Genomic DNA, 13,109 nt, shown 5'->3' on the forward strand with positions numbered 1-13,109 from the left:
ACTTGGGATTTCATGTTTGCATATGGTAAGAGACACCAATTTATCTCGTGATCATTTTTCAGGTATGCAGCAATTTTAGGATGTTCAACTGCTGACAAAATCGCCTTGAAGCCTGTAATTACCTGAAACATAGTACTTCTTTCTTTTCTTTTCTTTTCCTTCCCTGAGTCTCAAGATCCACTTCTCATTTTATAGCTCTAATAGTGTAGTATCTTCTAGTGTTTGGCACAAAATCTCTAATATTGGTTCTTGAGTTTGTTCAACTTGAAATTTCTTTAAACGTATATCATGACTGAGCTGTAATGTCCAGATGATTTGGTATGACGTCATTTGCCAGAAACTGCAGATCCTTAAAATAAGATAGTAAATTGACCTCCTCTTTTTTTTTCCTCCCCCCCCCCTGCAGTCTCTCCCTTGTTTGCCAAATTTAACTTCACGTGAGAATTCAGATGCTCTTGGATCACTAAGATTGGGGAAGTATACAGAGGTGTCCACTTGCCTCTTCTATTTAAAGATTATTGAATCTCTTGGCTCTTGAATATCCATTAATCAGTATAATGTGCTGCCTGCAGTGGTTTAATGATGTATTTTCTACTGACATTTCTGATAAGTGTGAGGATGTTCTCAATCATTTATTAGAAACACATGGATGCAAGGTATGTTTGTCTTTGATCATTATGAGAATTGCATCATATTCTAGAAGTATTTTATTTGTCTAAATTTAAATTTCCGTACTCTGAGTTCCTTTCTCTTGATATGAAAGATAGTGGAGATTATTATACCAGAGCTTCACGAGATGCGCACTGCTCACATTGTTTCAATTGGCTCCGAATCAGCATGTGGATTGAATCCTGATTTTGAAGATGGGTCTGTTCAATGCCATTCTGTATATGGACTGAACTTGAGTTTGTGCATGGTAATGTTAAAATTCATATGCTGATTATCTGAATAATACTCTACTTTTATCTAGGAAACGGGTGGAGTTTACACATGACACACGGACAAATCTAGCACTTTTTCGGTCATTTTCAGCATCAGATTATGTAGCCGCTCAATGCCTAAGGTAAGTCAAAATTTGTGAACTATGTGTCATGTCCATTAAGATTATCTCCTTTAACTGGGAGTAATTGGAAGTCTGTCTGGTGAATGATTTACTGTAAAAGCCTGTTGACCTGTATATAACCACCAAGTTGCTCAAGTTGACTTTTTGTTAGTTTTTCAAGTTATAAGTTAGATCAATATTCTAATGTGCTAGTACACCTTAACCTAATCAATATTTGGCTTCTTATTACATCTAATATTGGTTAGTTATGTGTTCTATAGCATTGCACTTGTTGTGTCAGATATCTAATGTGCTAGTACAACTTTCATTAAGGTATAACCAAATGTGTCATTAATTTTTCTGTTCAATACAAGAGTAAATCCACATTATGCCATATAAGCCTGCTACAAATTGAGTATATTTTGTATCAACTTTTTCACTGTCACCTGTTCTATTGTAGGAGAAGACTCATGTACTACCATATGGAGATTTTCAAAAAGGTGGATGTCATTATCACTCCAACTACTGGGTACGATGAACAAATTTGCTGGGCTATGGCTTTGTTGTTGATGATATTCTCATGTCTGTGTGCTGCACTTACATGGATATATGGCCATGCATACCTTGTTTGCTTTTAGAGGACTACCATATAGTGCTGTGGTCGAACTTGACCTTCCAAGTTTCAGACAATTGTATAATGCCTGTTGAATGTGTCTATTAAGTAAAATAGAGCTGTTTGATGCTCTAATATAAAGATGAAGGTATTTGCATTTTCAGTTTCTAATAAGTCAAACAATTTTATTTATTTAAATAGTTGAATCTGAGTTCTTTCTTCAGGATGACAGCACCTCTAATTCCTCCAGCTTCACTTAGTTCAGGGGAGACGAATTTGCAAGTTTCAGGTTAGTTGCTTTTCCTCGTATATATGCTTCAACAGAAAAATTTATTTTCTGATCCAACAACAAATGGGCCTTTCATTTCCACAATGCAGTGAAATGGAATGCTGCACTATTATTACCATACTTGTAAACTCGTCCGTCTGTCCTTAAAGGATGGGCGTAGGTTTTTTGGCTGAAGGCCTGTGGGGGCTAATTCAACTATGAGAGTCTTTTTTTTGTTAGTCCTGTGTCTACCGTCACTGCCTTCAGATAGGTTCTTATTAGATGAACAATACATTTCACTGGTTGTGATTATTAGTTATCTACTCTAAGATGATTATGGCCAGGAGAATACAACAGACTTCAAGCAGGGATCCCGTTCTGGATGGGTTTAAAGTGCTAATGCTCGCCTGTGATTTCTTTTACCCTGGCAGCCAACATGACTTTGGAATAAAATTATCTGGTTAAGAAATTATTAGAGTGACCTATAATTTTTTATAGAAAATTTCCGTAAATATAATACATCTGCTCTTCTCAGGAAATCTAATGCGCTTCGTAGTAAATGCAAATCTTCTTGGGTTTCCAGCAGTATCAGTCCCAGTAAGTAATCTCAGTATCTTGTCCTTTCTCTTCGTCTGATAAACAGTTCAAAAAGGTGTTTTGTCGCCGAGTGACATCCCATGTAACTTTAAAAGATGAATAAGATCTCTAATGCCTATATCTTGTGCATTCATACTTGCAAATCATTTTATGTAGAAATCCTGATTCCAATTTTCGGATTTCAAATAGGAATTTGCCGACCACAAAATTAAATTCTGAATTTAGTTATCCAAGTTAGTTAGAGACAGATCATATTAATCTGTATAAAAAACGGCCATCAACTGTTTTTGTCGATCACACGTTAATTTGATCTTTTTTTCTTTCCTTTTAAAAAAATGTCCAGCTATGTTTTTCTCTATGGTTACCTTTGGTAGAAAATCATTTCACATAAAGCTATACATTTGTAAGAAAAAAGCATCAGTTAGCTTTTTTTATCCTTGATAATTTGCAATCAGCTGTCCTGGTTTAACACTTCATCTTGCCTGCATTTGCTACCAATATTCAGGTTGGATACGATAAGCAAGGACTTCCAATTGGCCTACAAATCATAGGCCGGCCATGGTGTGAAGCTACAATTTTGCGTTTGGCTGCTGCGGTAGAGGTATTGTTAACATTCACCAAAGTGAAGAACCTTATTTTCTCAGTTATCACTTCTATTTAAGTTTAAAAAAACTGATCTTCACCCACAGTTCCACCAAGAAAAAGATGGGAACATTTTCCAGATTAGATCACTTTTAATTGCGTAAAGTTCCAAGTATCCAAACAGCAGCAGAAGCAGTAATACTAATAGAGGTGTTATCCATATTCCAGGAACTTTGTGCCACACCGAAGAAAAAACCATTGCAGTTTTACGACATCTTGAAAGGGAATTGAAACAGAGGGCTGCCTCAATCGTTGGTGATTGTCTAGTCCACTTTCACTAGAGATCTAAAGAAATATTTGGTTCTAAACTATTCTGTCCCAACGGTCAATTGGTTCCTTTATTTTTATGTTACGAGACTGGTGCAGAACAAATATATTTATGCATGTCGAGTGTGTGTGAGTTTAATTCAATAACAAATAAGTTATATGCCCAACTTCATCTAGGTAGATGTGCAGTTTGAATGTAAAGCACATAATTAGACGAGCACAAAGTCACCTGAATCTCCTGGACACATTCTACGAACAGAAAGCGAAGAAAATATAGGGTAATCAAGTCTGATGTATTCCATGGTAATGAAGATTCAGGGAAGACAATATCAAAGGCATGACAACTACGCAAATAATGTAATGTTACAGGCATTCTGGCACAATGCTTCCTCAGCCCCGTAACCCTTTTAATTGGTATCAACCAAATGGATAGAACAGACCATTGATAACAACACAGTTACAGCCCACAGCTTATAGAAACACATCTTGAAATGGCTTTTGCAATTGGTTGGCCATATCCTCATTAACTGGTTTGCCTCTAATCGAACAGTGGGACATTGTTTACTTCTGCAAAGAGTTGGGTGTATCCTTCTCTTGATTCTTTTCATCAACACCATCACTAGGCAGATCGATGCCAGATGGGATCTTTCCAGGATAATTGGTCCATGAAGAATCAGAACCCACCATGCTACCCAATGCAGAAATCATTTCAATAACCTGAATGCTATGGCAGAATTCATAATCAGAGGCAGATTTTAAGTTATGGGGTTTACCTTCTGTCAACGATCACCATAGAACGAAGCTCACAGTTAGCAAAACTGCAGAAATGTGGCCAAAGAGTTAATTATGGCAAATGCAATCACATAGCATAAAGCATTCTTGTAACACCAACATGAACCTAAACCTGCACTGAGACATAAAACTATGTGATTAGTTCTAGCCTGCAGCTCAAAGCAATTGTTCTATCACGACTTACTGACTAGAAATCTCCTTCTTAACAAGAGGGTGACAGTCGTTGCCAAATGCACCCAGCGTATGGAACAAGAACCCACTGTGTGTAACTATTGCTATCTCCTTCTCTTTCCGTGTGAATAACCTGTATATATGAAACTAAGATGAAGATAACAAATGCAACTTGAGGCACATATGAACAGAAAATGGGTAAGAGAAAGATGAAATTAACTGAGAAGAGTATAAATTAGAGCTTATTGAACAGTTTTTGCATAGTAAAGAAGTAGTCACCAGTTCATGAAGTTCATTCCCCTAGCTGCAACTTCCTCCTTGGTCTCTCTGACATCAGCCTTCCATAAACTATCATCATCGCTCTCAATCTGAATCAAAATCAGTAGGACCAGTGTCTTAATGCTTGATCGACTCAAGTGAAGCATGCACGGCTAGAAATACGCAGCAGTAATTACACGACGTACCAATGAAAAATCAACTGCAGGAAAAAGGCATTGATATTCACTAATGCTTCTCCTCTTGTCACAAGGATGAACACCCTGCAACCATAATTGTGTACGGAAGCTCTCTGGAAGTAAGGATCCAATAAAGATTTCCACTCTACCTCATCATGTTACTAAACCATAAAGCTACTGTGTCATACATCACATGCCATTTATTATCCTTCCTCCACCAAGAACTGAAAGTCCCCCTCATTATTTCAAATTAACCTTTGCAATTATTTCAATTCTTTACAAGCATTTAGGATTGACATTTTTTCAACTCCCATATCCTCCTAGATATTAGATCATAATAGAAACAATTTAGGTTGCTACAAACAACAGAAGAGAATCAACAAAGACAATTGAGAGGAAGAGCCTATGCTTGTGATAGAAACAAGAGGTATAGTGAAAGCTTGTTGCTTGAGTTAACATACCAAATGTTCTCGACAAAGTTCAACTGCAAGAATAGGTGGGCAATCAAGACTTGAAATTGCAGCACGGCTGCTGTTTCCAGCATTTGCCACCATTAGTGGCAAAACATCCATCCTATCTGTATAGCCTTCACCTCCAAATACCCCAACAGCTGTCTGGATGGTCCTATGATGCAAAGGAAACGGTAATACAGTATAAGCTGATATTTACACGGCACTTTTTGTTTTATTCTTTTTCATGGACAATAATATCCAAGAGAATTTTGAACCTCTAATGATAATTTGATTGGTGCCAGAGATAGAATGCTAAGATGGATGTATGGCAAGCTTTGAGAACTGAAAATGAGTACTGCAGATGGGGGAAGCAAAAGACCTTTTTTTAATGCAAAAATAGACAATACTGAGAAACCAGTTTGTCGATGACTATTTAGGATATCATGGAGCTTTATGTCCAGAGATGCTACCTTAGCAAGGGAGATGTAATGACCACATCAATTTTCTTGATAAGCCCACTTGAGTGAACATGTTTCCGCAAGTTGTCAACCTGATACAGGTGCTAAATGTCACATCTATGGAATTCAAGTGTTTTAGAACAACAAAGAGCAGGACAACCGTAAGTAATAAATCTGGCAGCTACTTTCCGACCTGTTGCCAGCCCAACGGAGTAAGGTGTGCGTCAAAATATTCAGGGGACATATATGCTTTGTAGTTCTTATCTCCTTCTACATTGTGGATCCCTTGAGCATGCCTCACCTAAATATATGGTTTAACAAGACCACAAAGCCTTCGATGAGAGAAGACAACCTCGAGTGTCCTTCAAATCAAAGATGCAGCATATTCAAATTTTCTCTGAACGCAATCAGAAACTTTTAAGTAGCAAAATTTGATACCAACCAGGTGAATGGTTTTGCAGCGGTGCAGCGGAAACAAACTCGGACTACCAACATTGTCCATCTCTGCAGTTGGACCAAACAAAGAAACACAATTTTCGAATCTACACAGAAAACCTAAGGTAACCATAACAAGAATGTTCAAAAGAATCTAGCCATAGCAAGTCAGTAACCATAACAACTTCTGACATCACAAGAATCAAGTTATCAACCACAGTCAAATTACAGAACAATAAGAATGAAAATCTAGCAAACTGATGCAGCAATCATACATACTGTACTCAACTGAAAACCCACCACAACAAACAATCAACCAGAGTAATCAAACAAGAATATTTCATAAAAATTCAAAATTTCGAAAGATTACTCCCTGTCCATAATACTTGAGCTATTGCTAAGCAGTTACCACTTACGGGATAGCGAAAGGAGCAACTCAGGAGATGGGAAGCTCCTTGGATGCGTGAGGATGAAGAGGATGGGACTGGGAATCTAGAAATGAGAGAAGAAGAAGAAGAAGAGAATAACTGGATGGAGGTGGAATTTATGCAAGTAGTGGTAGTGGTCATGTGCTCGCTCGACTCCAAGATTAGCGAGTGAGGATTGGATTTCGCTGTTAAGAGATCATAAATTATTGGGGAAATGACAGGTACTTGTTTGTTGCATTGTGTGACACTGTTGCTACTGTCCACACACACATCACATCTCTTACTCCTACTTTCTTGGTTTATTACCATATTTGACCTTTCATTTCTCAGACACATTTCTTTTTTTTTTTTAATGATGACAGTAGATCATTACATACGATATACTGAAAAAATAGAAAAAGGAAAAAGAAAGAAAGAAAAGATCCTAAAAGAATAGATATACATTGGCTCATACATTTCTCAGACTTTTCACTCAAGATTGTGAGGCATAAATGTTATTAGTGAATATTTGAGACCCTTTTTTTTCCCTAACCTGAATCCGGCATCGCAACATATCCATGGAGAATATATGAAATTCAAGTACTATGTCTAATGTTTCGGTGATCTTGTGGGGTTGGAAGAGGCCGACAAAAGGACATTAGCATACGAGAGAAGGAACTTCATACTTTCAAACCGAACTTCCATTGCAGATCCTATTTCTCACCCCCAAATCCCTTCTGTGTGTGGAAATAAACAAGAAAATCAATATATACTTACACTATACTCTCCGAAGGGATCCAAGATTGCCTGAATGTTAATGGCATCGAAGCTAACCCCCAAACTCATCACATCGCTAATCCTTCCCTCCTGCTTACTCATCTTCTTCTACTCCAGACTTCTTCCTCTTTACACCACCCCCTCCCCACAATCTCCCACTTCCAAGATCCCTCTTTTACCCCCTCCCCCGTGCAACCTTTTCAAAGGCCGATGGATTCTTGATCCGTCTCGCAAACCCATGTACGATTCCACCTGCCCATTCCACAGAAACGCTTGGAACTGCATTAAGAACCAAAGGGAAAACGTGGGTCGGATCAATTCTTGGAAATGGGTGCCGGAAAGTTGTGATTTGAACCGGGTCGACCCGAATGGATTCTTGAATCTGATGAGGGATAAGAATATTGGGTTTGTCGGGGACTCTTTGAACGAGAACTTTCTGGTGTCTTTCTTGTGTATATTAAGAGTGGCTGATGCTGGTGCGAAGAAGTGGAAGAGAAAGGGAGCGTGGAGAGGGGCTTATTTTCCCAAGTTTAACGTGACTGTGGGGTATCATCGTGCGGTTTTACTGGCAAAATATGAGTAAGTATTGTATTAGTTAGGATAGCGAAAGTAATCTATTTCCACATTTATGGTTTTGTAATTCTTGATCTGCCAATGCTTCATGACTACTTGAAATACAACTTCTCATGATTTGGTTACGGAAGATATGATGCAATCTTGCTTTTGATGATAATTCATATATCGATTTTGCTAATGATTTGTATCTACTGCTTTAATGGATCACATTTTTGTAATTGGATTTGAAGGACTGCATAGGATATGAAAATGGTGTTCAATGTTTTGGAGTTCATGCAACTCATGAGAAAATTACTGGGGTTTTACTTGAAATCTCTAGGATAAGTAGAATTGTTTACTGTTAACTGACAATATCTACCAAATTCTGGGGAAATCCTTTGCTTATCCCAGTGTTAGTAGGATTACGCCTTAATCCTTGCTAATGCCTAATTTAATGCTAATCCATTTGATTGTCAGCTGGAACATTTGCTGCCGCTATCATACATTTGGCACAGAGCACATTTTTCTGCCAAACCTTTGCAGTGAAATTAGAGTAGATACTATTTGTTTCATATAAATCCAGTACAACTTCTACTCCTACGTGAGCAGTGTGTTATCGCTGACTTCAGTTGGATAAACTTGATGCTGTTGTTGTGATTCATGAATGCTGGATAGACTTTTTTTATCTCCATTATCGAGATGTTTGTTCATCTTTTGTTGGGGATGGTTGCCTCACTAGCTCATTACTGATTAACTTAAGGTGGCAGCCTAAACAGCCTGAGCTAGCTGGCCAAAATGGAGTCAAGGGAATATATCGAGTAGATGTTGATATTCCTGCAGATGACTGGGCTGATATTGCTGATTTCTACAGTGTCCTGGTCTTCAACACTGGTCACTGGTGATTCTCCATTCTTTCCTGTTCTTCATTCGTAATTGTGTAATATGTGCTTGTTTCCCAGTTACATAGAAGTTATTGAACGATTGTCGTATTGAGTGCGCATCATTCAAGCCTATCCTAAGAGCATAGTATAGATGGACCTGGTATTAGAAATTGGTAAGGCAGGACTTAAATTTCTTGATCCTATGATCATTGCTAGTTTCTTATGAAATTTGAACTTAATGTTAGGTTGGCCTTCTGTTCTAATCTTAAGGATGTTTTCTTCCATATATTTTTGCAAAACTGGAATTAATGTGCGGGAGGCAATTTCTTCTTAGTCTCCTTGAATTTCCCTACTATTACATGTGCATACAGAAATACCCAAATAAATAATTTTTCCTTTTCTTTCTTTTTCTTCAGGACTTTCCTGTCAGTTCTTTTGGGTCAGTTGGGTGGGTGGATTTATTGTTTTGATGCTGCACATAACCGGGATTTCTGATAACATATTGTAATAATGATTCTCTTTTGCTTACTTGTCCTCATTAGGTGGGGCTATGATAAATTCCCAAAAGAGACTCCTCTCATATTCTTCAAGGGTGGGCGACCAATACATCCTCCTCCGGAAATGTCAGACGGGCTCAAAGTTGTTGTTCAGAATATGGTAGCTCACATTGAGAAAGTATTCCCAAAAAAGGTACTCAAGTTCTGGCGGCTACAGTCACCAAGGCACTTTCATGGCGGCGAGTGGAATCAGAACGGAAGTTGCTTGTTTGATCAGCCTCTTGAAGAAGAACAGGTACAAGGGAAATATGGTCCCAATTTTCTTCCGTTTTCCTGCTCATGGATCTGGGAAAGGAGCAACTAGTTTCTCATTCATTCTTTGCTTGCCCTGTTTTACATGTGAAACACTAATCTTTTGCATTTTACGGAATTACGCTAGCAAAATAATATTGATGCATGAATCAGACCATGTACTCTAAACTATCCAAATCTTCTATAACTCTTTCCACAAAAGAACACACACATGCATTAATTAAATAATCATAGAATAATAAAGATTAATAAATGCTGATGACTCCACAGCTTGATTGGTGGTTTGATCCCAGTAACAATGGAGTGAACAAAGAAGCCAGAAAATTGAATCATCTCATTGAGGAGACACTGAAAGGAACAAGTATCCGAACGTTGGATCTGACTCATTTAAGTGAATTCAGAGCAGATGCTCATCCAGCAACTTGGTTAGGCAAAAAGGATGCAGTAGCCATCTGGGGCCAAGATTGCATGCATTGGTGCCTGCCAGGTGTTCCTGATACATGGGTTGATATCTTAACACAATTGATCAGCTACAACTTGGAGATGGGTTGATCAACTTGGAAACAAATTCATGAAGTTAACTGAAGTTCATTGCTTCATGTCACTCGGTTGTTTACGTTCTACATTTCAACAATCAGACAACAGGAACTTCTTTCAGACATCTAAACACGAACAGGAGAGGCCGATGGAAAAAATTCAGTCATTCCCATCGACATTCCATTTTTGATGCATTCAGTGGTACACTCAAATGTTTAGACTTGTATGGTGCTAAAGCTAGGCAGACATAAGTAGTGATGCATATTCATTTTTTAAAACTCGAGAGCTGCAAAATTCTTACAGATCGTTTCCACGTTTGCACTTCTGATTTTGGTTCCACTGTTGTAAATCAAGACCTTAACCACATTGTAAGAGTTTTAACTGCTAAAGCAATACAGCATCGGTGTAAAGATTTGATAATGATCTCAGATTATTCTGTTGGGTAATGTTTTCATTTCTTGCAAGTGTTGAGTTGAGAAATGAGACCAAGTTTAGCCATCTTAGCTTGAAAGCGGTTTCGCTGATTCACACTTATGTCTCTGGCCACGCCATTTAGCAACTCCCACAGAAGCTAGAAAAAGCAAGTAAAATTAGGCTTGTATATGATCTGCTGCTCAACATATACTCTTTTAAAATGTAGAATGAATTTTAAGCTTTTAATAAGAAAATCAAGAACTCAACTATAGTGGAGGGTGCTTGAGCTTGAGAAAAAACTAAAAGGATAACTCCTAAATTTTGAAAATATCTATTCATCATATAATAATTACTCTCTAAATTAATAAATATAACACGTACCCCTAACAATTAAGTTTTTAAATAATATTGCCCTTATATTATATATATGTATATATTTCGTTCAAAGAATTTTCTTTTAGTAATTTTACATTTTTAAGTTTAATTAATTTTTTAATTGGAAAAAATATTTATATAATTAGTGAGTATTTTTTTTACAAACTCAAAGTTAACTAATAAATGAGTACAATAAATACACAAAAAAAAATTCATGAAAATGTTTTATTAATTTAGTAATAAAATTAGGTTATTAACTATTTATTCTTTTACATAAAAATGAATATTACATATCGTTTTTTTAAACATATTTTTCTTTAAAAATTATGATAAAATATATTTATACATTTTTTTCTAAAAATGTTTAACTTTCAATTAAGCATATATATATTTGTCAATTTCTTTTAAAAAGCATATATGAGTTGTTGTTTTTTTTCTTTTGACCAGTATATGAATTGTTGATTATATTATATTTATTGTGTATCTACTATATATACAATCAACTTTTAATTTAAATACTTCACTTATTAAACAAATTAATTAAAAAATAATTTAGTGATGATTCAATGTGTAAAATACTAAAATATATTGAAAATAATATAATTGTTCAAGACACGAAGAATACTTTTGTCCAACCAAGGGGATAAGTATTACATTTGTTAGTTTAAGGGGTAAATATTTCATGACCAATAGTTCGGGAGGCAAAGTGTATTTTACCCCTTCTGGAATTTTCAGTTTTACCCAATACATCAATATTAATTGTTTTCAACATGTTCTCTTGATGTATTATCATAATTTCAAATACACCCTCATATTTAAAAAATTACAAATATTTTTTTGAAATTAACGACCACTTAATAAATATTCCTACAATGAATTGTCACAAAAAATATTTATTACACAATTATTACTATAAAAATATTTATAATTTTATAAATAACAAAAAAATAATCATAATTATGACAAAACTCAGTAATTGGTCTAAATTTACCCTCTCTCTTTTGATTTAGGATTAGATCAAGTGAAGTTTGATGCTCCACATACTAACCTTGTTTTCCTTCTCTTTTTACTCCTTCATACCATTTCCAACACGACCGCACAACGAACTCCATCAATGATGCCTATCAAAGCAACTGCAAAAATGGGTTCAAGAATGCAAACCCTTCCTCCAAATCTCATCCCACAACCCACAAAGTTCCAAACCCAACCCTTTCCCTCCAATCCCGCCGTGGCCCATCTCGTGAAACCCAGTTCCAACCCACCCAGAACCCTCAGAATATCGTGCAGCAAAGAGAAAGAAGGCCTCACTGATGAATTGCTGGCAGTGGAATTGGGCATAGAAATCAAGAAATTGAACTCCCACGCAGTTCAAAGAGATGAGGCGTTGAAGAGGAGCAGAGAGCTCCTATTCACAGAGGTCTGCAAATTCATGGGACTGAAATCAGACGATTTGAGGAAGAAATGGAAGAGAATGAATGAAGAGGAAAGATGGGCTTTGGCAAAAGGGTTTGTTACAGAGTGGAGTGCCCATTTTCATCCATTATCTGCACGCTCTGTTAAGGAACTGGTGGAAGAACACTTGTGCAAAAGCAATGAGTTTTCTGATTCTGCTCCTAGTAATTTGTTTCCAGACCTGAGAAAATTGTTGGGATTTCCTCGAAATAGTGAAGGATGAAGAATTTCATCTTCTTTTTATTCCTTTCTCAAATTTTCATTTCTTTTCAAGGTTCTGGTTTTGTATTGCTGATACATGTCATGGGGTCAGACCATTGTTTCTGATTGAAATGATACCAATTCAGATTATATGCTCATATTTCTTTGATTTGTTATTATGTTTTTGGCCTTGTGTTAAGGAAATGATGATATTTGCACATCATGTTACTTACAAGAAGCGTTTAGGAAGTTCTTTGACTCAAAAGATATAGAAGATTGATAGTTGGATCAAAATAATTGGTAGTTACTTCAGCTATTGGATGTAATATTATGAAAGGTAGTCCAAAGAAGAAAGTAGTTAATTAGAAGATACACCTTCACAAGTTCAATGGAACATGTTCTCCCTTTATTTTCCTTTCAGACAAAGAAAGGCTAAGATCATTGTCGAACTCTTCCTAGTTCTTTTGTTTAGCACATGATCACCATCTATGCTTGTCCCAATAACCAAT

General features: G+C 36.5%; 4 protein-coding genes across 9 annotated transcripts in view; 3 read left to right on the forward strand and 1 right to left on the reverse strand.

Annotated features, from left to right (window-relative positions):
- LOC105169315 (fatty acid amide hydrolase) overlaps positions 1–3,596 on the forward strand; it is a 7,892-nt gene extending 4,296 nt beyond the window's left edge. The window contains exons 12-21 of the mRNA XM_011089688.2: positions 63–114; positions 407–487; positions 573–656; positions 764–867; positions 971–1,063; positions 1,503–1,571; positions 1,880–1,944; positions 2,459–2,520; positions 3,026–3,121; positions 3,331–3,596. Of these exons, the coding sequence (XP_011087990.1) occupies positions 63–114; positions 407–487; positions 573–656; positions 764–867; positions 971–1,063; positions 1,503–1,571; positions 1,880–1,944; positions 2,459–2,520; positions 3,026–3,121; positions 3,331–3,393 (769 nt within the window). The 3' untranslated portion in view covers positions 3,394–3,596. The remainder of the gene's footprint in view (positions 1–62; positions 115–406; positions 488–572; positions 657–763; positions 868–970; positions 1,064–1,502; positions 1,572–1,879; positions 1,945–2,458; positions 2,521–3,025; positions 3,122–3,330) is intronic.
- On the reverse strand, positions 3,697–6,912 carry LOC105169316 (phosphoglycerate mutase-like protein 1). 6 transcript variants are annotated; one of them, XM_011089690.2, is made up of 10 exons: positions 6,609–6,912; positions 6,200–6,299; positions 5,951–6,058; positions 5,770–5,849; positions 5,309–5,471; positions 4,857–4,931; positions 4,672–4,760; positions 4,406–4,525; positions 4,203–4,247; positions 3,697–4,117 (listed from the first exon to the last, which is right to left on the reverse strand). In XM_011089690.2, the coding sequence occupies exons 2-10, from the start codon at positions 6,257–6,259 to the stop codon at positions 3,991–3,993; spliced, it is 867 nt and encodes a 288-aa protein (XP_011087992.1). In that variant the 5' UTR covers positions 6,260–6,299; positions 6,609–6,912; the 3' UTR covers positions 3,697–3,990. The 6 variants fall into 6 exon arrangements, with proteins under 6 accessions (XP_011087992.1, XP_020551483.1, XP_011087991.1 ...); XM_020695824.1 differs by having other exon boundaries at positions 6,200–6,312; XM_011089689.2 differs by having other exon boundaries at positions 6,200–6,261; positions 6,609–6,910.
- LOC105169318 (protein trichome birefringence-like 12) lies at positions 7,034–10,614 on the forward strand. The gene is made up of 4 exons (XM_011089695.2): positions 7,034–7,955; positions 8,692–8,829; positions 9,355–9,604; positions 9,892–10,614. Exons 1-4 carry the CDS (start codon positions 7,411–7,413, stop codon positions 10,171–10,173), a joined length of 1,215 nt encoding a protein of 404 aa, XP_011087997.1. The 5' UTR covers positions 7,034–7,410; the 3' UTR covers positions 10,174–10,614.
- LOC105169319 lies at positions 11,978–12,783 on the forward strand. The gene has a single exon (XM_011089697.2). The coding sequence runs from the start codon at positions 12,062–12,064 to the stop codon at positions 12,620–12,622; it is 561 nt and encodes a 186-aa protein (XP_011087999.1). The 5' UTR covers positions 11,978–12,061; the 3' UTR covers positions 12,623–12,783.

The sequence above is a fragment of the Sesamum indicum genome, linkage group LG8, assembly GCF_000512975.1.
Source record: "Sesamum indicum cultivar Zhongzhi No. 13 linkage group LG8, S_indicum_v1.0, whole genome shotgun sequence".
Lineage (NCBI taxonomy): Eukaryota > Viridiplantae > Streptophyta > Magnoliopsida > Lamiales > Pedaliaceae > Sesamum > Sesamum indicum.